The 25,763-nt window shown below is 36.6% G+C and overlaps 1 protein-coding gene across 1 annotated transcript in view; it reads left to right on the top strand.

Annotated features, from left to right (window-relative positions):
• The window catches only part of EDIL3 (EGF-like repeats and discoidin I-like domains 3), a 187,898-nt gene that overhangs the window by 65,413 nt on the left and 96,722 nt on the right, over positions 1-25,763 (top strand). The window contains exon 5 of the mRNA XM_014960493.1: positions 20,452-20,565. Coding sequence (XP_014815979.1) covers positions 20,452-20,565 — 114 coding nt within the window. The remainder of the gene's footprint in view (positions 1-20,451; positions 20,566-25,763) is intronic.

The raw sequence follows: 25,763 nt of genomic DNA, 5'->3' as shown, positions 1-25,763 counted from the left end.
TATCCCTCCCTTATATAAGAAGTATTTACTTATCTGAAGATTCTCCCCAAACACTACCCAGGTTACAGTTAGTCATGCTGTTAATGTATGGCAACCTGACTTTCAACCGTACTATTGACAGCATCTAGCAACAAGGAGAGAGAACGTGTTTGCAAGGACTACCTTGAGGCAAGGCAAGTCTCCCAACAGTCTCACTGCACCAAGCAAGCAGCTCTTCCAAGGAGTAACTTAGAGCACATCAGTTCCTGAAAATGGCATACAACTCTTGCCTAGGAAGGCTAGGGTGTCCTCTGTGGCAGGGAAGTTCATTTGTAAAGAGCAGCAAATGATTTTGTTCCTACAGGATCACTTTGACTGAAAGCCTTGTCATTCACCAGAAAGCAGCATGTAATCACTGGGTGCGTTATAATTCCCTTCTCTTTAACCATGAATTTCAAGATAGTCAATCTTCTGAGATCTATGCAGCTTGTATTGGAAAAGCCTACTGCTATTCATGAACGAGCATCCGCTGTTAAACCATTATCAGCCTCACTAATCATTTTTCATATGATAGATGAAAATGCTGGACAAATTGCTGTTCAAATTGCCTTCATCTACATATAGAAGGATTATACTGTCACTTATTAGAACAGCTCAGAAATACAATTCTGCAGAACAAGTCAAAATCCATGGAAACACCAAGACTGAAATGGACAGTTTTTCTACAAAATATATTCCATAACATTGGGATATATAGACAATACACATTATTGTGTTTATCAGATAGGTTGCCTGCTGAAAACATAGAAAACAGGGGCATTAGTAACAATACATGTCGAAGTGTGGGTTACTGCACAGCTAACTGAAATGACACACAGATCCAACCAAAGAAAATCAAGTTAGAAATAATAAAGAGTTCAGATTTAAGGGTTTGATTTGCATGTGGTTTAATATGCTGAAGAGCATTAACTCTGTCAGCCATAACTAAATGCCTTGCACTCCAAGAAGAATAAAGGTTATTAATCAAACACATTTAATAATGTAAGCAAGCCCTTCCCAGTGTTTATACAGACTTCTCTGCTTTCTACCTTCCCATCATAGATGATTTGTGCTGTCTGTATATGCTACATTAACATATTGGGAAACTGCACAGGTGGGGACCACATCACAGAGTGTCATATCACATTTTGGTAGGCATCATCCCAACTACCTGGCTTTTAACTGTGGGTTTGCAGCTGGGAAAGGCCAGTGGCCAGGCCTTTCTGGCCAGCTGACATGATGCATAATCTACAGCTTCAGCTCTACCAGCAGGTTCAAATCCTAGTAACTTTTCCAGGTACCAGGAAGAAATATGTGTGAGGAAGCTGTAGAACATCCTGTGCCATGGATTTTCTGTGTTACAATGAACGAGTGCTTTTGCTAAACCATTCCTGGCTACAGTTTGGTGGTAGAACACTCCAGAAACCATTTGCCACAGGTAGTTTTCAGGCAGCTGCCTTATTTGGGAGGCTAAAACCAATTATATCTTGCACAGATGCAGCTTGTTCCAAGCCAAAGGAGCCCCTAGATAAGTGGGCAAATCTAATCTACTAGGGTAGACACAATTGCACCATACCAGATGTTCATCCCATGCTTCTGCTGATGAGCACTCACTATGGCTTCCCCTTTATTATCTCTTTGGGACTGGAGAGTTCTAGATCTAACCCAGCTGTTACTTTTTATTTTGTGCGAGGGTGTCCATTAGCTATTTGCATAGTTTTAACAAATTACGCTAGCAGTGAATTATATAATGTAGTAGCAATAAGCTATATGGTATAGTAACAGTGAGTTACATGTATAGGTATGTCTTAGGGAGCTTATACACCTGAGCATTTTTGAGCTGAAGACTGAAAACTATTCCTGTGGCTGCCCAGTTACTTAGCTAAGAACTGACGGAAAACAGATATACCGTGCTCATTTGGGAATTTAAGAGAACTTTGCCTTATTAAAATGTAAGAGAAAGTGGGTAATTTGAAAGGTGTCTAGGAGAGATGACTAATAAAGAAGAAAAGAGCGAATAGCCAGTAGAGGTAACTGGAAGAAAAGTCACTAAAATATTCTTCCTAAAACAGAAACTGTGTAAGTAGACAAAGAGTGAAGCACAAAATGGCAGAACCACCAGGTATGGAAACACAGCAAACATTTGCCCCATCCACAGAAGTCCAAGAAAACTTTTGTGTGAAACTGCCTGGGAAAACAAATTCTCTAATGAGGTAAAAAATAATGGGCTTTTCAGTCGAAGCCAAATAAAGTTTTGATGATGAATCTTGTGGTGAGATTGGACGACAGTGACAACAATTTGGGGGCCATTAGAAGTAGGAGTTTGTTTTCCTTGAAATCCAAAGAAATACCTTGCTGAAAGCAGTAAGTGACTGAGATAAGACTACCAGGAGCCCAGAGAGAAAAAGCCTTAAGTCTCAGGTAGTAGACCAACACTATATGCTTCACAGGAGGGGTCAGGACATCCCCACCATGAAAAGAAGAGGCATAACTTGGCCTCTACTTGAAGATTTTATTTAATTCTGTGATAGCCAGAGATTGGCTTAAAATCCCTGGTAGGAAGTATAATATCCTCTCAAATTTTGTTTCACTCCTGTTAGCATTTGCTTATATAGCACTGCTTATTTTTCTCATTCATATATACTTGCAATAGCTTTTTTTTCTTGTTGAATTACTGACCTTAACGATTTCCTGATGCATTGAGTTTCATGGTCTAATGTTGTATATAGAAAAAAAACCCTTTTCAATTTCAAACCTGCTGTCTTTTGGCATTTTTACGTTTCATTCTTTTCGTATTATAAGACTAGAAGAAAAGCAGCTTTTGAGTGCCTTCTGTATGACACATTATTTTGCATACATTTGTCATGTTCCCTCTTATTTTTTTCTATGCAAACAGTTCAAATTGTTTCCTTTTCTGCTTCACATGAGAGTTTGTCGAGAGAGTTTTAAATGGTTTCTCCATGGCCTTCTCAAAACTCCTTTTATTCTGTGGTGTATTTCACTGCGACAGTGACCTATACTGAAGACAGAGCTGTACCATTTATTTGGCAGAAGATCCTTACTTTCTGCATTCTTTATGCAGCATTTTGTTGGAAGTTTCTTTTCAATTTTTTCCTGTCTTAACCAGAACTGGATGTTGAGCGGAGGCTTTTATTAAGCTTCCTTCTTTGATGCCTAAGTTTCTTTCATAAGATGTCATAGTGGGAGGAAACAGATCTTCCTGATTGCTTTTGGGTTTTATGGGGATATTGAACAGAGGGGTGGATTTCTTATGACCCACACACGGACTGAACTATACAATGAATGGTACTTTTAAGAAGATGTGTTTCTATGGTATAAAAGTCACTAACATTGTCAATAGCCATTATAAATGTCTTTAGTAGGAGGTTAAATCTCTCCTCCCTTAATTACTGTCTTTTTTAAGGATTTGTATTATTTTACCATGGAAAGATATTAATGTTCCAAAAATGCATGAGGTGCCATTTGATTGTAAAAGATATTAGATTCATTCATATTCTGCATTAAAAAGATGACAAATGGAGATAAGTTGCACATAGAAGTTCCTCTTTATATTTGAATTAATAATAAATATTGAATTAAAATGATCTCTTTAAATTCAACAATAGTTATCATTGCAATGTCAACATCACACATTTTCTAACATACATTTTATAATATGCCTTTTCAGTGTGTGTCTTCAGAATGAAAATAACTGTTTGTATTCCTGAATACATTACACAAAAGTACCAGAAATGAGTCTTGCTAATACTGAATGAAAACAAACACTTTTACAAAAAAACTCACAAAGCTTCCCTCTTAGGTGTTCAGTAACTAGACTGGTTTCTTGAAAATGATGTGTAAATGGTCTTGCATGGTTTTGTGAAATAAGAATGTGGAATAAAAATGTGGATTATACTGCTACAGTCATTTTGTAAAAGATAAATATTTTAAGAAAATGATGATTAGTCCCAGGATTTATATGAAATTCTTCAGTAACAGACAGGGAACTGGACACTATGATTCATCTGGCCTCTTCCATTCCTACTTTCATGGGCTGGATTTTTCCTTAATCTATCATCAGTTTGGAATTTATATTTCTTAAATATAATACTTCATACTTAAACAGGTAGGATACTTCAGATGAAGGTATGATGATGCACTCATCATTCAAACTTCAGTTTACATCAATAGAGGGTTTTCTTGGGTAAGAGCAGCAACAATGAATTCAGTATCTCTTGATGTGTTATGTTTATTCTTTATCACTTAATATTGCATTATACCATGCAGTATCTATTGTACAAATATTTTCAGTTTTCTTCAAGATTATGCATTCAAACAAGCAAAAGCTATTATCTGGGACCTCAATGTCATTTTACTCTTTTGTGTTCTCCTTTTTTGGGCTCCCTTTCATACTTGCAAAAAAACATGTGTTCATTTCAATTCTGTTACGAAAAGTGGTACAAGATTGTTTTCTTGACTGGAAAAGGTCATTCTGTAATATCTAAATGATATTCTTTTGTTTCCTTTTCACAACTTGAGTCAAGAAAAATAAGCATTTCTTCCTGCTTACTTTCTATATTTGTTTTCCCAAATTCAACATTCTGGTTTTGGCAGCTTTTTGATGATTGTCCATTTTCTTTTTATTCAGTCTTAGACTTCTCCATGGGAATGCTCACAAGGCTGTATTGGCAAGAATTTGGCACAGAAAAAATCTGCAAAGGAAAACAGATTTTAAATGGAATAACAGTGATTGGGAAACCTAAACTCACCTTGTCTGTTAGGGTGGTCCTTAAAATAGCATAACTGATTTCTGTTATCGTAAGCTTTTACCTTCACTTGTCAGTTTGACAAGCAATACACTTTGTGAATGAGCACACTTTCCATCTCTTTATATGACTCAATCTTTCTAACAGCCAAAGAATGCTTGCTATTTAGATTGATATCCTTGTATTTCTGTATGGTCAAAAGTCCTTTTCTTAAAGTTTTGAACATGAGTTCTTTGACGCAGCCTTGAGATGCTAAGTGATTTATAACATGGGGCTGTTCTTTTATTGTCACACCACTTTTTGTCAAGAAAGGATATCAAGAAGAAACTCTTAGCCACATTATTACATCAGTACAGAATTATTATTATTATTGAGTGTGTTAATATTTGCAACTTTGACTTAATATAGATAGATATGGTGATATAGACCATAAAATCATAGAATGGTTTGGGTTGGAAAGGACCTTCAAAGATCTCTGATATGGGCAGGACATCTTTCGCTAGACCAGGTTTCTTAAAGCCCCATCCAACCCGGCCTTGAATACTTTGAGTTATGGGGCATCCACAGTTCTCTAGAAAACCTGTTCCTGTGTCTCACCACTCTCATCACAAAAAATTTCTTTAAAAGCATTGTTCGTTTTCCTATCACTACAGGCCATGGTGAAAAAATCTCTCTCCATATATTTTATAAGCCCTCTTTATATGTTGAAAGGCTGCAATATGATGTCCCTGGAATCTTTTCTTCCCCAGGATGAACAACCCCAACTCACTCAGCCTGTCTTCATGGAAGAAACACTTCAACCCTCTGACCATTCTTGTATCCCTCCTGTGAAGGAGGATCTACTCTAACAGATCCATACCTTTCCTGTGCTGGGGACACCAGAGCTGGATACAGTACTCCAGTTCAAATCTCACGAAAGTGGAGGGGCAAAATCACCTCCCTCAACCTGCTGGCCATGTTTCTTTTTATGTAGCCTAGGAAATGATTGGCTTTCTGGGCTGCCATCACACATCGCTGGCTCATGTTCACCATCCCCCAGGATCTCCAAGGGCTACTCTGCAGGACTGTTCTCAATTTATTCATCCCCTAGTTTATATTGATATTGGGGATTGCCCTGACCCAGGTGCAGACCTCGCACTTGCCCTTTTTGAACTTTATGAGGTTCACATGGGCCCATTCCTCCAGCCTGTCAAGGTCCTCCTGGATGGTGTCCCTTCCCTCAAGCCTATTAACTACACCACTCAGTATGGTGTCAAGAGTGGAGGGGCAAAATCACCTCCCTCAACCTGCTGGCCATGTTTCTTTTTATGTAGCCTAGGAAATGATTGGCTTTCTGGGCTGCCATCACACATCGCTGGCTCATGTTCACCATCCCCCAGGATCTCCAAGGGCTACTCTGCAGGACTGTTCTCAATTTATTCATCCCCTAGTTTATATTGATATTGGGGATTGCCCTGACCCAGGTGCAGACCTCGCACTTGCCCTTTTTGAACTTTATGAGGTTCACATGGGCCCATTCCTCCAGCCTGTCAAGGTCCTCCTGGATGGTGTCCCTTCCCTCAAGCCTATTAACTACACCACTCAGTATGGTGTCAAGTGCAAACTTGCTGAGGATGCACTTGATCCCACACAAGAGAGCAATCAATGAACCACAATAGAATTATGGATGGTTAGAGGAAGAACACAGGAAAACTGGAGCTGAATTAAGCATCTGTTCTCTGTTCCTTCTTCCCACTTCTTATGTCCATCTAGGTAGATGCAGGAAATCATAAGACAGTTTCATTCATTGTGATAGTTTAGGACAAACACAACCACACCACACCTTTAAAGGAAGGATCGCTTTCAGTCTTTGTTGTACTCACAGATTCATTATGGATATACCAGCACATTTCTGTGAGGAAGATAATGAAGATAAATGAAATCTTGAAATGAAATATCATTATTTATTAAAACAATGCTTATAATTTAGAATTTTGTCACATAGTTGCATGATCTGATCCATCTCTGTAGGAAGCAGCTGTTAGAAAAAAGATGAGTTTTGTAATTTATATCTTTTTCTTGTTTTTTTTTCTTTTTATTCTGCTGCTGACTGACTGACTAAAATGTCAAGGCAATTTTTCTAAAAATTTAAGAAAAAAAAAAATTTAGTCATCAATTGTTCTTTTTATACTACAGACGCGACAAAACAGAAGGGGCTGTTTGCTTTGAAGAAGTCAAAGAAAATTTTAGAAGGAATATCCAGAAATCTTTTCAGTACTCTAACTACTCTTTTGAAATTATAATTTGTATTTATTCATGTGGATGCTCATTTGAGATCAGTGGGTGTATTTGTAAGCAAGCAATATACAGAGGCAGAGAAGGATATAGCATCATACTCATTGCCTATGTGTGCAAATCTTTTTAAAACAGTACTTGGACTTGAACCTCAATATAATGAGATAATAGTCTAATAGTATATACCATTCTGCATTACAAATGTATTCCCTTTGTATTCATAAAATATCTTAAGCTAAACTCATGGTGCTGTTGCATTTGCATATGAATACCCAGGATATTCTTCTAGCTTGCATTTATTCTGATGTGTTAAATAATATACAATTATTTCTGTAGGGCATCTGGAAGAGTGTTTTAGTTTGAATCAGGAGTGCATTTTTAAAGAAAATCTCTTGATCATCTCCACTTACTGTGCTTTGCTTCATGTGACAGCAGTCTCAGAGCATAAGAACTGGATCCCTTTGAGATGAAAATAATCTAAAAGAAAATAGTGTGATAGTCTAAGATTCTTCATGTACACACTAAGAATTGACATAAAACATTCCAGTGGGTAAACGGGCCTTCAGCCTTCCCAGCCAGCCCAAAACTTTTACAGAGAAAACATCCCTGAGGTATGCGTAGGGACATGCAGACTTTGTGTCCTCAGCTCTAATCATTTCACTCTACAGCCACAACTCTGTAAGACCACACGACTTATAAATGTAGACATAACCTGTCTGGACTACCTACGCTTTTCTCTTAAGTGCACTGAAAACAGTGAATAAATCTTGTTTCTCTTCCTTTTCTTATGATTTGATATCTGGCATCATGAGAGGCACCTGCTGTTCTGCAGTCTCGTGATCTGGCCTGAATTTTGTTTAATCCTCTAGTATGATTGCTTGATACTGCCAAAATGGAGGTGCCTATCTTCCCTGAGAATATATCCCTATGAGATTTCAGTCTGAATTCTCACAAGGCTTTTGTGGAAGTGTACCACTTAATCATAGGAAGAGGAAGGGATTTTTCAGTGGGATCAGATCACCGAATACTATGAATATAGTCATACAGCTTTCCAAAGGAGCTTATTAGTTCTTACAGTGACACTTCTCTGCCCAAGTGCACAGGGCTTCTGTGACTCTGACCACCAGTATTTGCTTATCATCTGAGAAGGACTTTTTCTGGGACCTGTGCATGGCCATGGATGAACAAAAGTGACAGCATTCAGGAATTGTCCCCTTAAAACAAAGCACTGGCAGTGAATTCATGTTGCGTGGTCCAGATGTGTATACATTACATCACAAAGGACAATTTAAATTGCTAATTACCTGCAAATAATAGATAAGTTTTGTAATCTTCTCAGATTTCATATTATCCACCACACAAATCAGTAAGGCATCTGATTCTGAAAATGTGTTCTATGTGATCCTTTCATGTATTTAGCAGAGTTGATTATGCATACAATCATTATTCTCATGTAGATTTTAGAGTTTATTTAAAAGCAGTATTCTCTTCCAATACCAGTAATTTCATTGTTAGAGAGAAATTAGTCTGCTCTTTTCTCATCCTATTTTCTTTGTCAGTCACACAATATTTAAGGAAGCTTCAAAATAGCACTTCAAAAGACATACACCAAAAAAAGAAAAAAAGTGAATGGTGAAAATAATTTTTGCCTGAATCTAAAATTTAGAGTTTACAATATTTATTTCTGATTTCATTTCATTCTAAAAGAGAGAAAAGCTCTTCCTGTTTCTCAGCAAAAATAAAGATCTTTTACAGGATTTGTACCACTCCTGTCTCTAAGTTATTGTACAGATTATATGTATAGACCAGAAGTCAATTCCTTAGCTGCTAAACATAGTTTAGGAAAATGCAAAAACCTATTTGGATAGGTCTTACTTGATGTGATCATCAAGCAAAGGTGACACTGCCTAGGCCAGTTTCCATAAATATCAGTTCCAGTTCTGGGAGATGTTTTTAGTGCAGGACATATCATTCTCTGTGAATCATGAAGAGCAACTCAGGTGTATGTGCCCTGAGATAATAGAGCTGTCAGTCAGATGGAGACAGAAGTCACTGCAATAAATATTTCCCCTCCTGTACTAGACAGTCATTGGTGATGTGAGGAAACTACTTCATACAAATTTTATTATGGGGAGGGAGACAAGGTCTTCTTTATCACCTTTGCAGAGGAGACAAGGAAATTACTGTAGTCCAACAGATAAAGTGATTGATAAGTGGTTATCAAATAAGTGTGTTTGCCATGGGTATACATGGCATATTTGTCATATACCTATACCACAGAATCACAGAATTGTTCAGGTTGGAAGGGACTTCTAGAGATCACCTAGTACAACCCCCAGCTCCAACCACAGCATGTTTCCCAGGACTGTGTTCAATCATGTTTTGAGTATTTGCCCAAATGGACACTCCACAACCCCTCTCCAGAGTTTTACCACTCTCATTATAAAAACAAAATAAAATAAAATAAAAACAGATGGAGCTTCCTGTATGTTGAGACCATTGCCACCTCCTGTCTGGTAAGTAAGCAGCACTGAGGAGAGTCTGTCTCTTTTGTCTTCCTTCCTTCCTTCCCATCAGAAGGGTGGGTACCCACATGGGTAAGTTTGAGCCAGACTGGCCACTGACAAGAACAGCAGATACTTTCCCCCATCTCATTCTCCATGGAGATGAAGGAGAGAGAGAAAGAGACTTATGACAGTAAGATTCCCCCAAGCCTCTCCTCATGCAGACAGAGAAGTCTCAACTCTTTAAGCATCCCCTTGTAGGTCAGGTGCTCCAGTCCTGTGGCCCTGTGCTGGATTGGTTCCAAAAGCTCCATGTCTTTTTCATACTGGGAAGCCTAGCATTGGACATAGCACTGCAGATGCCCCATACCTGCAAGTGTTCAAGGTCAGGTTGGATGGGGTTTTGAGAAACCTGTTCTGCTGAAAGATGTTCCTGACAATGGCGAGGGGGTTGGAACTTGAAGGTCCTTTGCAACACAAACCATTTTATGATTCTACCTCTCATCAGTGCTGAGTAGAGAGGAAGAATCATCTCCCTTGACCTGTTGGCAATGCTCTGCCTCATACAGCCAAGGAAGCTGTTGTCTGCCTTTGCCATGAACATAGTGATTTGCTATACTGAATAACAAACTTTGGTTAATCATGTTTCAAGACTAATAAATGATTAATTAATTTATTAATCCTCCATGGCTCTTAAGTTATTTATAAAAGTGCTCTTAATCAAATATGTGTCTATGTATGTTAAATGTAATAAAATGTGGTACTCCACAGCCACTAGTGGGGAAAAAAGTTAGAGAATTATGACGAAAGATCCAATCCATTCTCCTATTTATAGTGCTTGATTATTTCTGTGATTAAATCTAAAAATTAAGACTGATAAACAGTAAAACATGCATACATTTATGAGCAGCTGCAGGGTGAATTGAAAAGGTATTAGCAAAAAGTAGAAATTATTTTTATGCAGCACATCTATGTGCACTTGTGCAATGTAAGTGCGCTGGAGTCCCACAGACAACTTTTTATGAGAGCTTAAATGAGCTGTATATAGATTGGCCATAAAGGAATACACTTCACCCCATGTACATCAAATACAGACATGTGAACGAATATAACCATCTGTTTTAGTCATTTTAGAACATCCATCATCATATCCTCCAGGACTTGTTGGTCTAATAACATTTTTCAAAACACATGCCATAAATGTACTCATGTGAAAAAGATATATCCCTATGCTCACTCTATTCTGAAAGGCATAAACAACTGAATTTTGAAAGAATACAACTATTTTGGGTTATGTGAGGGGAAACATGCTAATTTACTGATCTGGGTTCAAACTTGCTTTGAAAATAATTGGTATTCTTGCACGAACCCACCTATGATATTTTAACAAATAATCCAGTTAGAGGTTGCAGCTGAGTGCTGAATAATTTAAGTTTACTCGTGAAGTTGAGATTTTTAGAACATTGTTTGTAATAAAAAATGATTCACAAATTGATTCACTTTTTAATAAGATTTTTTTCTCAACTACAGTTAAAATGATTTGTCAAATGCTTGTTATATAAATAGCCAATTATTTTAATAAGGTTCATTGGAAATGATAGGAATTCTTGCCCTGAAGTCATACTTCTACAGTGCAAAATTAGATGGTATGTTACTTAATGGGACGAAGGTTTCTATGCCAGTATATATTAGAAGTAATTAAAAATGAAAAATCTGCTTTAAGTTATATAAAAACTTTTGAAGTACCTACTCTTTTAAAACTAATAAGAAAGGTCCAGGGAATGCTATTCCAAAATTCTATTAAATTTAAATTACCTCAGATGAAAAGCCATTAAATATGCATTTGAACAGGTAAATAGAAGATCAGGAAATAGTGACACACTCCAGTGTTGAAGTGTGATGCCACAGAGAAAATTAGAATACCTTTTTAGTGCCTATAACTAAAAGATAAAAAAATTTGTAAAACAGATAGTAGGCATCTATGCAAATTCAAATGTCATTGTATGATCAGACCAATAGTCAGTTTTCTCCATCTTATTTTATTTTATTTTGTTAAACTGGAGTTTTCAACACAGAAATAAGGGTAAGAAAGTACCCTGAAAATACTCAATAAAAAAGGATGAAAATAAAGCCACAAATATTTCAATGAATGCAACAAGATGTGTAGTTACTGTGGCAAAGATTCCTGTAGAGCCCTACCTTAGTTAGAATCTGCTCAAAGTCCTGGCACCTCTATACTCTCTAGAAGCTCCCATTCGACTTCTAGGAAATTAATTCTGTGATCTCACCGTTCTTTTACACGGTTTCCTATAGTTTTTAAGGAAAACAATTGAAAGCGACTTTTGGAGTGTAAAAATACAGAAATAACTTAGATTTGCTCTCTTGCTGGAAAACCTGCACATTATAAACTTAGCATAGCACATAAATTGCTAAATGAGTATACCGGAGTGTTGCATAAACTTTGCAGTGTTGATAGAGGTTGCCCCTGTAGGTTCCTCGCAATTCTTAAATTGAATAATAATTATGATATTTTTTTTTTCTGGCCTTAACTTAAAATATCAAAAGAAGAACATTAGTCTGTAAAATATTAATTTGGGTCTTTTTCTTGATACTTTTATTATTATTATTTTTCTTATAATTCTAAAGCTAATCTTAGCACTCAGACAGCTGTGGTTATTGTCACTATAGTATGGAAATGTATTCATAAGTGACTTGAAAACTCTAAATTGAATTTGGAAATTTTGTTTAAGTGAGGGCTACATAGGGAAATGCCATTATAGAAAATTAAGAAAGATAGGATAGTGCTAGTGATAACAAATCTACTTTAAAATGAGATTTTATAGATAGATGCTGCAGCTGATTCATTGATACTATAGGAGAATTGCTTTCAACGGAAGTGTAAATGATAAGTGGAAAAGATGATAAAGGAACCAGTGGAGAAAGAACTTAGTCATAATTAAAAATATTGTTTGGTCAAAAGTAAAGATTTTACTCTCCATATTAGATTTAAGAAAATGTAATTTTAAAATCAAAATATTCTTTCATTTTCTGTTTATCAGAACTCATATTTCTTTATGAATCAAAGTGAACTCATAATCATAGCTATACTTTCCAATTTTTTTTGAAAGAAGTTGACCTAAGATTATTCAGAAGCCACTAAGATGAGAAATAACAATTTTTTTCCAAACTTAGGAAAAAGATTAGTGTTTACAAGTAGCATGCAGTCTCTTTTTTTTTTTTTTGTTTTTTTTTTTTTTCTTTTTTTTTTTTTTTGTTTTTTTTTTTTTTCTTTTTTTTTTTTTTTGTTTTTTTTTTTTTTCTTTTTTTTTTTTTTTGTTTTTTTTTTTTTTCTTTTTTTTTTTTTTTGTTTTTTTTTTTTTTCTTTTTTTTTTTTTTTTTTTTAGGAAGGCTTGTTACAGAGACATAAAGAAACAAGTATAAATTAGTTTAAAGAAACAGAAGAGGACATAAAATTGCTTTGAAAGGCAAGCCTGCTATATTAGGAAAGATGCTTAAGAGGCAGTTTCTGACAGAACTCTAGACAGGAGCAACTGAACTCTTCTCAAAGTTATTTTTGTTATATGTTTAGGCATTAATGTATATTGTTGGTGAGGAGACAATCTCAAACTGTCACACATAGTCAAGCCAAAGGTTCTGATTTATGTCTAAACATCAGTTTTATTTCCTTGGCTTGCTTATTTAGAATGCCTCTTTGAGGTTCAGAACACAATTTAGGTAACTCTCTTACCTGACTTATTCTTCCTAATGCAATAGTACTATCTGAAATATTTGTACTGAATGGTTCAGGAAAAATTCTAATAGGCAGCTCTGTGATGGATTATTGTGCAGGACATTTACCACAATATCTTGTATCAAATGCTTGCAGGAGTATTATATAGAATAATGAGACTAGGGGTAATGTTTAGCCTCTAAGGTTGGAGAACAAAAGGCTTGTTCTGTTTCATCTCAAGTGTGAAGCTGTTTTCAGCTCTTTTTGAAGATCAGATAATAAGGATATCTGAACAGTGAATCACTTCAATATGACATTATAGTTGAAGTTTCCTGCAGGTTATTTGGCACAGCATTTTTAGAGCCTTCTGCGGTCAGGAAACTAGCTTTGAAAAAGCAGTCAAACCACTGAATTTTAACAGATGTCTGCCCTGTATTGAATGTGCATTGAATACCTCTAGCTCAGATTTAATAATATGTACTCAATTCCCAAATTTCATGGGAATATGCTCCCGTTTTTTTGAAACCTTTCACACCAGGATTGTGCCAGTTATATATTAGTGCTTGGGTTTGTATAATCATGGTTAAATCAAGGAACAGTTATAGCTGAAGTTACAGCTTTTTCTTTGCTTACATTAATTACAGCCAAAAACTTCTTCAAAAAAAGGTTAGAAGCTTTCTTATACCTATAATTAGCAATAATAATTATAGATCTTGGTAATTACTTATCTCTTCTGTACATTTTAAGCAAAAATTGAAGGTGATTTATCTGTGCTTGCAAACTTTTTGGTGATGCTTAATCATTCTACTTAAAAAGCAATTTATCTCTTTATTTATTTATTAGCTTTTTAGAAAAAAGTGAGATTGTCCTCATTTAAGACACCTTTACAATTTACGATTGTTACAGCAAACCACAGGAATATGAGAAATTTTCATTTTCATTTCCTTTTTTTTTTTTTAATATTTTACTAAAAGTCTTCCACTCTTAAAGGAGATGTTTCCTTCTATATGTGAATTGCTGTATTCCTTCGAATTTTATCAATTAACTAAGTAGCTCACTCTTAAGGTAGACGTATGAAATTCTATTGATTCTCTTAAGTCAGAGTCTTTACCAAATAAATCGGGTATAATCTTATTCTTTTCAATGGATCTTTATTATTTAATGTCTCACAAAAAAAAAAATACGGGGCTCGAGTCAATTGGTATAAATCTGTAATAACAAAAAGAGTGTATAATTTGACTTCCATGCTACTTTTTAGGAGAGCAATAATGAAAAGTTTGAATATATAAAAGCTTATCTTTAAACAATAACAAGGTATAGCAAAGTTCTACGGTTTTTGTGCGGTCTTAACTGATATGGTACTTATTAATGTAAATAAATCTTTCAAGATCAATATACAGTAATGACAAAAATATAGAGAATGCAGTTAAAAGATCTATAAAGAACTATCAAGCCACTATAAGCAAAGCTTAGAATAAGCTCCAGCTAAAAGATAATTATTCCATAGAATACGTTTCTGCACTTTATGTGTGATCAGTTTCCAAATGTAAAGGTATTTGAACAGGTTGTTAATTATCAACAACTTTTATTTTAAAATAGAGCTTGGTAGGGAAGTTTCTTAAGTTTTCTAGCTTTCTTTAAAAAGAAAATTGGGGGCAGAGGATTCATGTTTCTCTAATCGTGATTTGATCTTTAAAGAGTGGTAGTTGTGGGTCTTCATAGAAGCCAGTTATGATACAGAGGTTATAACCAGCTCATTTTCTGTTCCAATCTGCTTTCTCAATACTAAATTGACTTTATTGTGGAAAAAAAAATGTTTTCAATATTAGTAAGGCATAACTGGATTATGTCTAATCAATGCTCCTAATAATGACCAAGCTGATTTCCAGTGTGGACACTTGAACCTAGATGCTGTGGCTACAATGGGCCAATGATTCTATCAGGTTAAAGATTGATTAAAAGCATGTCTTAGAGTTGAGATGGGCAGACCAAGTGTGAACAGGAAGCTAAACCAAGTACAAAATCAAAGCATAAGGAAAGAAAGAATGTGCTTGTCAGCAGGAGGGAACTTCAGGAAATCTGTACAGCAAAAGGTAGTCCTGGATCAGAAACAAGTGTTCAGGTGGCAGGAACCAGGAATTTGGGCTAAGTACAGAACAAGCAAGCAGGGGACAGGAACAAGATACTGGTGGGCATTTGCAGCCAAAACGCAAGCTGTGTTGGCAAAACCAACTGATTGAGTTTATTAGTCCCTTCATGACAAAAAGCCATGTTTATACCAAGTAGCTCAAATTACTGCAAGTAATAGTTAAATTTTTACTTATAAGTTACATAATTTATATACCCATATCACATGGGGTAATTTTTCAGGAAAACATGTGACTGTATTTAACAGGTAAAGTCCAAAACAAGGAGCATGTTTTTTTAATTATATTATGTTTGCAAGTACAGTACTAGCTTTTGTTCATGTTTTATTAAATACTTAGAGGATTTAAAAAATATATAAAATCCAGCAAAGAAGGACAAAACCCCAGACCTCTGTCGCATGATGATTCATCAAATCACTATATAATATATAATATAGTGAAGTTCTCTCTTACTTGCCCAATTTCTGACAGCATACTTCTATTCCAGGCTGCCGATGACTGTGCTTCAAATGCAAGTGTGGTTAATAGCTTTGTAGTTATGGTTTGATCTTAAAGGCAGGAAATGTAAATTTAATCATCTTCAACATAAAAAAGAAACCTTTACTTCCTAATCAACTGTCTTAGCCCTTCAGCCTATTATTCAAGGAACCACCTACTTTCAGAAAGTGGTCAGAGTTTCCTTGTTCCTGTACCACTATCAATTTCAGAATCCACCTTCAGTAGAGAAATTTTGGGGGATTGGACATGGGAGAGGTTGGATTTTTTGGACTGGGTGGGGATTTATCAGGTTTTTTGGTGGTTGTTGTGTAGGGGTTTTTTTTAGCAAACCTGAGCACTATTTAGAAATACAGAAGCTTTCCTGTGCTGGCACTTAAGCCTCTTTAGGAGCCTATTTCACTCAGTCTTATTAGATCCCTCTCTAAGTAACTCTGAATTCTTTGGTAGTACCCAGTTTTCTGTGTTTTAGTTATTGCAGTGTGTAAGCTTGTTATCTAAACTACACTCCAAAATCTGACCCAACATAAAACCTAAGATCATGAGCAACCTATAGTGATTTTAATCTGTATTAGTAATCTGTATTAGTAATTTATATTAGTAATTTATAGTAAAAGCACATCCTTCTCACATAGGTAGGTTGATTGCATGGGCAGTGAAGAACTTTTATCTGACAACATAGATTGCTTTTCTGTAGGAACCTTTATAGTCTTTAGGAGCAACTAGTTCAGAAACTCTGACATTTTAGAATTTCTACTCAATTTTACTTTTACTCATGACAATATCACAAAGTTTAAAAGGCAATACATGTGTTTCAGAAGAAAGAAACACACCAGCTGGTGTAAAGTTTAGTATGATAATTGGCACATCTAGGAATTTGAATAAAATCTGACCACAATTTGCAGGAAGCACTTTTAATTAAATATGCTACATCTGCATGTTCAATCAAAAGAAATAATGACTAGTAAATTAAATAATTCTGTAGAACTTATGCTCCTTTCTTTAACACAGTTCAGTTCATTGTCTGTTCTGGTATCAAACACAGTGCTACAATGAGCTAGTCTTTCCTCATTCATCAAATATGACATATTTGTTTGAACTGATGAGACTAAAGGTTCTCAAATTACTGAAAAAAAATCACTGTAGAATCCAAGTGAGAAAGATAATAATAATAAACTTCCATCTTTCTGCACTGATCATAGCTAATTGCTCCATAGGGATAGAATATGAGGATTGGTTTAAAAGAGTTTGGTACTTAGGGTTCAGTCTGTTTTCTACATCACTGCATAGACAATATAGCATATGCTGGAAAATTGTGCATTTTTTCCTACATATTTCAATATGAATGACAAATTATAAAAATTTGAATATCTTGAGAAGATATTATCTTTACACAGAAAAGCTTTTAAGAGGATAATTTACTACCTTTATTTCACCAAGTAAAAGATAGTTCATATGTTCACTTAATGTTTTTTAGTTCACAGTGACCTTCATATTTTTTTCTTGCAAATGCGTTAGCCTGTATTAAGATGATGAATAACCTTATGAAAATGTAAGGTTAATGGGCTTTACTAAAAAAGGCAAATAGGGAGCTCAGGAATCTTGTTAAATTTTATAAATACAGATAAAGAATTTAATTTAGAATTGAGCAGATCTGTTCTTTGGTCATTTCCCTTGGCAGGTTTTATTTCTTGCACGCTAAGCTGGTACTTCTCTTCTTCCTCTTTAATAGACAGAAATTCAGCTAACCCTGTGGTTTTTTTATTAGTCCATTATGTGATATTCTTATAGGCAACAAATAATAAGACGAAAGGGATTAACAACAAGCTCACAGATCAGTAGCTATCACCAATTTTAGTATAAAATTCTGATTTTTTTTTCTAGTTCAAAGAACTGAAGCAAGCCACCACATTTAGCTGAAGGACCGTCACTGCTGTCCTGTTCATGGCAACAAGAAGATTATCACTGTGTCACAGAAGGCTTGAGTGACCTCTGGAGGTCATTTGGTCCACCTCTTCCTGCTCAAGCAGGGTCACCTAAAGTTGGTTGCAAAGGGCTATATACAAATGGTTTTTTAACATCTCCATGGATGGAGACTCCACAAACACCCTGGACAATCTATACCACAGTTCAGTCACCCTTCAAGTAAAACAAGTGTTTTATGATATCAAGACAGAATGTCCTGTCTTTCAGTTTGTGCCCATTGCCTCATCTTGTCACTGGTCACCACTGAAAAGAACCTGGCTCCATCTTCTTTGCACTGTCCCTTCAGTTGTTTATATATATGGATGAGTTTCCTCCTCTTCTTTAAACTAACCAGTAAGAGCTCTCTTGGTCTTATGCATTTACTTTAGCCCCATAGGTAAGGTGCTCTAGTTCCTTAATCGCTGTGGTGGCCCTTTGTTGGACTCTCCCCAGTATGTCTGTGTCTGTCTCATACTGGAGAGTCCGGAACGAGACACCACACTCTAGGTGTGACCTCACTAATGTCGAGTAAAGGGGAAGGATCTCCTCCCTTGACATGCTGGCAGTGCTCTGCCTAATACAGCCCAGAAGGCTGTCGGCCTTCTTTGCCACAAAGATGTCTTGCTGTCTTGATGGGCAACTTGTTATCCACCAGGACTCCCAGGTCATTGTCTGAGAAGCTGCTTTCCAGCTTTTTGGCCCCCCAGTGTGTACTGGTGCATGGGACTGTTCCTCCCCAAGGGCAGAGGCAGGACTTTGCACTTTCCCTTGATGAATTTCATAAGGTTCCTGTTCAGCCCATTTCTCCAGCCTGTTGGGGTCCCTTTGGATGGCAGCACACCCATCTGGTGTATTAGCCACTCCTCCCAGTTTTGTGTCATCAGCAAACTTGGTGAGGGTTCACTCTGCCCCATCATTCAGATAATTCATGACAATGTTGAAGAGGATTAGACCAGTATTGACTCCAGGCCATTGATAGTTAGTGGCCTCCAACTAGACTTTTTGTCACGGATCACCATCCTCTGGGCCCAGCTATTTAGTCAGTTTTCAACCTAGCTCACATACATTTCATACATAACTTAAAAGCTACACAGCTTTTTAGATCTGCAGAAAAAAACTCTAGAGGTGCAGACTTCCCTGGAGACATCACAAATTCTGAAAGATCTAGGCAAGACGTGTGTATTAAAACACTGAGTTTTTGTACATAGAGTCCTAGTAAATGTAAAAGATCAAATTAAAAGTACAAAAGTTACATACTCACCTACTAGAAATAAAGCAACTTTATTGCTAGAGCAGAATTCTGCTTGTTCTGCACAAGCCTTATTACCTCAGGTTCCGACATCTATGTAGCCTCTTCTTTAGTTTGTATATGCAGTGCAAACCAGATTTGCATTTTGAGGACAGAAGCAGATTCAACACAAGAGTGTTCAATTCACAGGGCATTTCACCCACCAGTGAATGCAACTAGTTCATCTCTGTTAAATGCCTTCTCATTTGAACTTATTTCTGTGCTGTGTATATATGCGCTCTATCGGCAGCTGTATCCAAAATCAAGCAAAACTGAGTGAAGTAAAATTGTAGTACAGGCTAAAGACTGCTTTTCTCTTTGCAGTTTACAGCATGTAATGCAAAGGACTTCAACTGTTAATGAAGCTTGTGTGGTCTTCCATCTTTTAAATATTCAACTGTATGCGTTGATGCAGCTCTTTGAGACAATATTGTATAAAGCCCATACAATGTTTCTCTTCCATAAAGAATAAACATAAATGCAGCGAAGGAGAATTTTAATTATGAGATGTCATTATCCTTCATCTGCCTATTCATGATGACTGAAAAACACTATATTGCATTTGAAAAAAAGAATCTGGTATTATACTTAAAGATTACTGTACTGAAATACACAGAGGAGTGTTGTTCTTGCAGCATTTGACAAAGTATGGGAAAGGGAAACTCAAATGAAATTAACCACCTTTTCTGTCTTTTGCATTTAATAAAATTTGCAAGCTTCTAGATTAATCTATTAGTTTCAATTTGCCCACTAACTCATGCACAGAAAGGAAATTTTTTAGCCCATTGAACAACCTTGTCAATTAGAAGTTTAATGAATTAAGATGAACTGAGAGACATTCTTAACTGGCATCTGTTGATAAAGAAGTAGCCAGATTTCTTGAAGTTGCAAGGATCACTAACGAGTACTCTGTTAGAACCAGTTTGTTTATTTAAGGCCAAACTGTGACTTGTGCCCCTGATGTCCTCTGGATGTTACAGTGAATATCCCTGAGCAAAACTTTAAATTATGGTGTGTGATGCGACATATAGTAAAACTTAAGTAGGTATATGAAATTAGCTAAATCTAGATGAGATTGCTTTGTTTTTTTCCTAAAGCATGTTTAATCAAAATGTTTACCAAGCATCTTTGCTGGGCAAAAAAATGTATGTCTTCTAGTGTCAGTTGTATAAATACATTGTATTTTAGTGCTTTAAAACATGTGTTTATTGCTTTTACAATTTCTCTTTGTTAATTGTGACATTATCTTACAATCTTCCTGCAGATGTAAATGAATGTGAAGCCGAACCCTGCAAGAATGGTGGAATCTGTACGGATCTCGTTGCCAACTATTCCTGTGAATGCCCAGGTGAATTTATGGGAAGAAACTGCCAACAGAGTAAGTATTGCACGTTTTCACATCTATTTTTCAAAATAAAATAAATATTTTCTTTTGCAGAAACAACTATAGTATACTATGGAAATATTACTGTAGTCTACAAATAAATAATGCCCAAAATAGCCATCTTAGTCTTTTCAAAATGGAGAAAATCAAAGAAAGCAAATCTGTCATGCATTCAAGTAAAGCATCTGATATGATGGAAGCATTTGCAAAAATGCAAAATTATTATGTAAGAATCAAACATGAAGAAGTAAATAGTGTGGTGGAAAAATACAAAAACTGATTCAGGCTAAGGTTTCATCTCTCCAAGTATTCTATCTTCAACAGTAATTCTTAGAAGATATCAACAAACGCAGGAGTAAAAAAGGCAAAAGGTTATGAAAGACTATGTAGTCTTGAATACCAAAAAAAAAAACCAAACCCCAAAAAGAATAAACTGCTATGGTACAAAATGCAATATACCTTAACTTAACAATTATAACAGACGCTAGAGGCTCATGGATTTGAAATAATGCAGAGAAGAAAACCTGTGTGTTTTAGTCAAAGGATGCTAATATGACGGTGGTGTGGAAAAAGCTAATATACTCCCAAGATATGTCAAGCCTGGTACCTTAAAGAGGAAAAGGAAAATATTTATGTATTAACATTTGTAGTTTTAGATATCAAATCCAAAATACATGAAATATTGGAGTTATCACAGAATCACAGAAAAAAAAAAAAAAAAAAAAAAAAAACACCACGAAAAAACCACAAAAAACACTAACCACCACCCACCACCTAAACACACAACAACCACCAAACCAAAAACCATCACCCACCCACACAGCACCCCACCACAAACCAGTAATCTTGGGCACTAGAGCATGCCCTGAAGAACCATGTCTACACGTTTCTTAAATACCTCCAGGGATGGTGACTCCACCACCTCCCTGGGCAGCCCATTTCAATGCTGGATAACCCTTTCAGTAAAGAAATGTTTCCTAATATCCAACCTGAACTTCCCCTGGCACAACTTGAAGCCATTACCCCTTGTCCTATCATCTGTAACTTGGGAGAAGAGACCGACCCCCGTCTCTCTACAGCCTCCTTTCAGGTACTTGTACAGAGCGATAAGGGCTCCCCTCAGTCTCCTCTTCCCCAGACTGAACAACCCCAGTTCCCTCAGCCTCTCCTCGTAAGACTTGTGCTCCAGACCCCTCACCAGCTTTGTTGCCCTTCTCTGGACCCGCTCCAGCACCTCAATGTCCCTCTTGTGGTAGGGGGCCCAAAACTGGACACAGTACTCGAGGTGGGGTCTCAGTGTACTCGGTCACCAGTGCCGAGTACAGGGGGACGATCACCTCTCGGGCTCTACTTGCCACGCTGTTCTTGATACAGGCCAGGATGCTGTTGGCCTTCTTGGCCACCTGGGCACACTGCTGGCTCATGTTCAGCCGACAGTCAACCAACACCCCCAGGTCCTTTTCTGCCCGGCAGCTCTCCAGCCACTCTGCCCCCAGCCTGTAGCGCTGCCTGGGGTTGGTGGGACCCAAGTGCAGGACCCGGCACTTGGCCTTGTTGAACCTCATCTTGTTGGTCTCGGCCCATCGATCCAGCCACATTCAATAAGGAGAAGGCAGATCTGCTACGTGTAGCAGAAAAATAAAATAAAAAGTATAATACGTTGAATCCTAAATAAATGAAACATAACAAAGTTAAAGAATAGGCTTAATTTCTCAATGTTCACATTGTGCATGCATGGGGAGGAAGAAAGGAGAGGAAAACAACATGGACCAATAACCACAAATGACAGGCTGGGAATTAGCCACAGTTAATTCCCAGAATAATATATGCATCAGGCCAAAGATTTGAGGCATCCAGCATAATGTATATATAATTCCAGACAGAAATCAAAAATTATGTTTTGCTTTGAGAAATTTTACAGGCCTATACGGCTACCTAAAAGAATTTGTTAAAAAATGAACATCTATTAAAGTTTTCTGTAAAAGTTGCTGGTGAAACACTTCATGTATTTCCTTCTAAGATGCAACTGAACTGCCTTTTAGAATTTTACCAGGAATCTCATCCATCTCTTCAGAGTTTACCCCTTCTGGTTTTTTGGCTGCATTATGAACATTGCTCAGATAATAGATCACATAAGACTGATCTCCTGTTTTGCTGGAAATGGGGTAGTCAAAGCTGTTGAAGTGATCATTGCGTTTTCTGGATCATTATCTGCAGTTTCATATTTCTTTTTCTTTTTATACATGTAATATACATGTGTGAAGTTGTATATATTACATACTATACTGGATTTCCCTTATGTTTATGCACATATATACAGATCTGTGGTTTGGAGAGCATATAATGGAATGTATATGTGTACAAAAAAATTAAATTTACTGTATATTGAAATAGTGAAATGATTTTGCTAATGTCAGTTACTGAATTGTAAAATAGGCTGCCTACAGTCTGTCTTTCTGGGTCGTGCTTGGGGGATTTGCACTGGTAAGTCAACTCACCTAGTCCCACAATCTTCCTGGAGATGCATCTGTATATAAAAGTTCACCACTGTGACCCAGGACTCCATTATCCACCCATAGGAAAGAACACTAAGGAATCTGAAAGGGTAATTCTGTTCAGTGTTGGAGATTTTTCATAATTATGATAAGGGTCTATACAACAGTCAAATTGCTTTGGTTTAGAGATCAAGGACAATGCGTTTTAAAACGTGCATTGCAGTAACTGTTAATTTGCTAGCTGCAGAGTGTGCATGGCGTGGTAAGTGGGAGGCATGGCAATGCAGCACCAGAGTGCAGTGGTTAAAAGCTTCTGTTCTCTACTTCCTCTGGGGAAGTAGACCCACGCATGGAGTTACCACCAATACAGTGTCTGCAGGATAGTATCATGGGAGGAGCGTAAAATCAGAGGTGCTTTGAACACGTAAGATAAAACTGATATATTACTTAAATCAGTAACTGGAAAATGCTACACAATGTAGATATTCCATTATGCCACTCTTAATACTCATGTTATTCGATGAAGCGTGTGAAGAGTGATCAATTAATAACATATAATTAACACGGGAATAATGTTTGTACTGACTGTAATCACTGAACCACTCCTATTCAGGAAAGCCAATGCATTCTTCTGGGCACAGTTCACAAACCTTTAGCATTCATCTACTTTTAAGCTACTTTTAGTATAGCTAGCATTAAAATGGCAACTTTTTTTTTTATACCACCAGTATAATTGTGCACTATACTGGTTCCTATAGCTGGGCTTGTAAATATCCTTTTTTTTCCATGAGAAGTTCAGTTATATATCATCATACCTAATTATGTAATTACAAGTAGTAATTACACATTCTAATTACACCATTAGAGTTTTACACTTATTTACAGTAATCATGTAATTAAATACTGTTGCACTAATTATGTAAATTACTGATTGCTGTCTCAGAATTACCTTACACAGCTCAAAGATTGCTACATCACAGAATAGGTGAAATATCCTAGAACAAGGAAAAAAAAAAGAAGCCAAATACATCACACAGTCCGTTCTCCTTTCATTGCAAGCTTGTTTTCTGGGATGCATTTTATTATAATGTATCTAATTTGGTATATCCCAAATACCAATGCTTTGTAAATGTTACTCATCAGTTTGAAGTAGTTTATGTCTGTTTTTCCTAATGCTCTAAGTTTATTCTGTTTTTTTTTATTCCACTGTTTAATCTCACTGTAATTAATTTCTCTTAGCTAATCTCCTAAATAATTCCCTTCCATTTTGTCCCATGTGTAGTTCTTCCCATGTGTGAGACAAATGTTATATTACACCCAGGTCCTGCAAGCCTTGAGGGACACCCACCCAAAATCCTTCTGACTAGTCCCAAAGACCTGCTAATAACTAGTGCAGCTGAAGTAAGAGAGAAAGGCTTGTCTGGAAATGAGGACTAAAATAGCACTAAAAAAGGTAATGAACTTAGAACCATATTTGGAGCATCTTGATGATGTTATGAGTCCCTTCTGGCAAGGTTGAGGTTTGGAGTTGCTTTCTAAGGGCTCAGCTGTGAAGTTCTCAGAAGAGATGGAGGTGATCTCCTGGCCAGCTGATGTGCTTCAGTCCCATCAATGCTTCTGCTGCTTTGTGGCCGCCTTCTGTTGTACTTGTGTATCCTTCTTATTTGAAGCACAGGCCTGGCCTCTTGGGTTTTTTTTCTGGAGAGCCTTAAATCCAGTCTTCTTTTTTTTCTTATTAGCTACTGCTATAGTTAGCTATTCAGGTATAACTGATACTTAAACCAGCTGCTTCTTATGCTGGAAAGCAAAGGATGAGGTCAAAGTGATGTGGAGCGCGAGAGCACTGACGGCTTCATAATATATTGAATTGATCTGCAATAAGCTTATCAACCTGTTAAGAGGTATTTCACTGAGCATCTGGTATTCACAATGTTTGCCTGCAGATGTTTAGTAAACACAGAATGTGAAGAGAGCACCTCTTCCATCCTCTGAAAGCAAAAGCTAAACTATATGAATTCCATATTACTTTCCAGATTTCTTAAGGCCTCAATATTTCCATGATGAAGCTTCATCTCCTTCTGTTCTTGCTCTCGCTGAATCTATTTCTTGCTTCTGTGCTGAATTTAAGCTATCAATTATGATTACCCCCATTACAGCCTTCCTTCATCTTGGAGTCTATAAATAAGTCCTGCTTCCGAGACAGGTTCTCCTGGGGTTGAAATTTTTGCTTTCTGGATCATGAAATTCTCTTGCGGGCAACAGAAAGCCACTTTCATCAGTGTCAGACTGTTTGTTTGCATTATTCAATACAAATCTGTATTGTTAAAATCTCCCATGAGCAATATGGACTGTGAATTGCAATAATTTGTGAGGAGTTCCACAGGTAATTTTTGTCCACTTTTTTATTAATCTAGCAGATTGTATGATACAGTCGGCACGTTTCAATTTCATCATTGTGCATTTTGGAGCTGTATTTTGCTGATTGCCAGAAGTTGCTGCCATTAAAGCATATGGTAAATTTTCTCATGCTTTTTCTTTAAGGATATAGATCAAATTAGTCACCGTAAATATTTTTTACATATGCTACAGCCACTTGACCTCCTTTTTTTGTGTATTCAACATCCCCATATGTAGGAGGACTGCATTCAGAGCAAGTGCACCAATTTGGTTTGTCTAGCATCTCAGAAATCCTGCTAA

Source organism: Calidris pugnax, unplaced genomic scaffold (genome assembly GCF_001431845.1).
Source record: "Calidris pugnax isolate Ruff unplaced genomic scaffold, ASM143184v1 scaffold326, whole genome shotgun sequence".
In the NCBI taxonomy this organism is placed as follows: Eukaryota; Metazoa; Chordata; class Aves; order Charadriiformes; family Scolopacidae; genus Calidris; species Calidris pugnax.
Note: the sequence above shows the minus strand (reverse complement) of the source record. Positions and strands in the feature narration are given on the sequence as shown.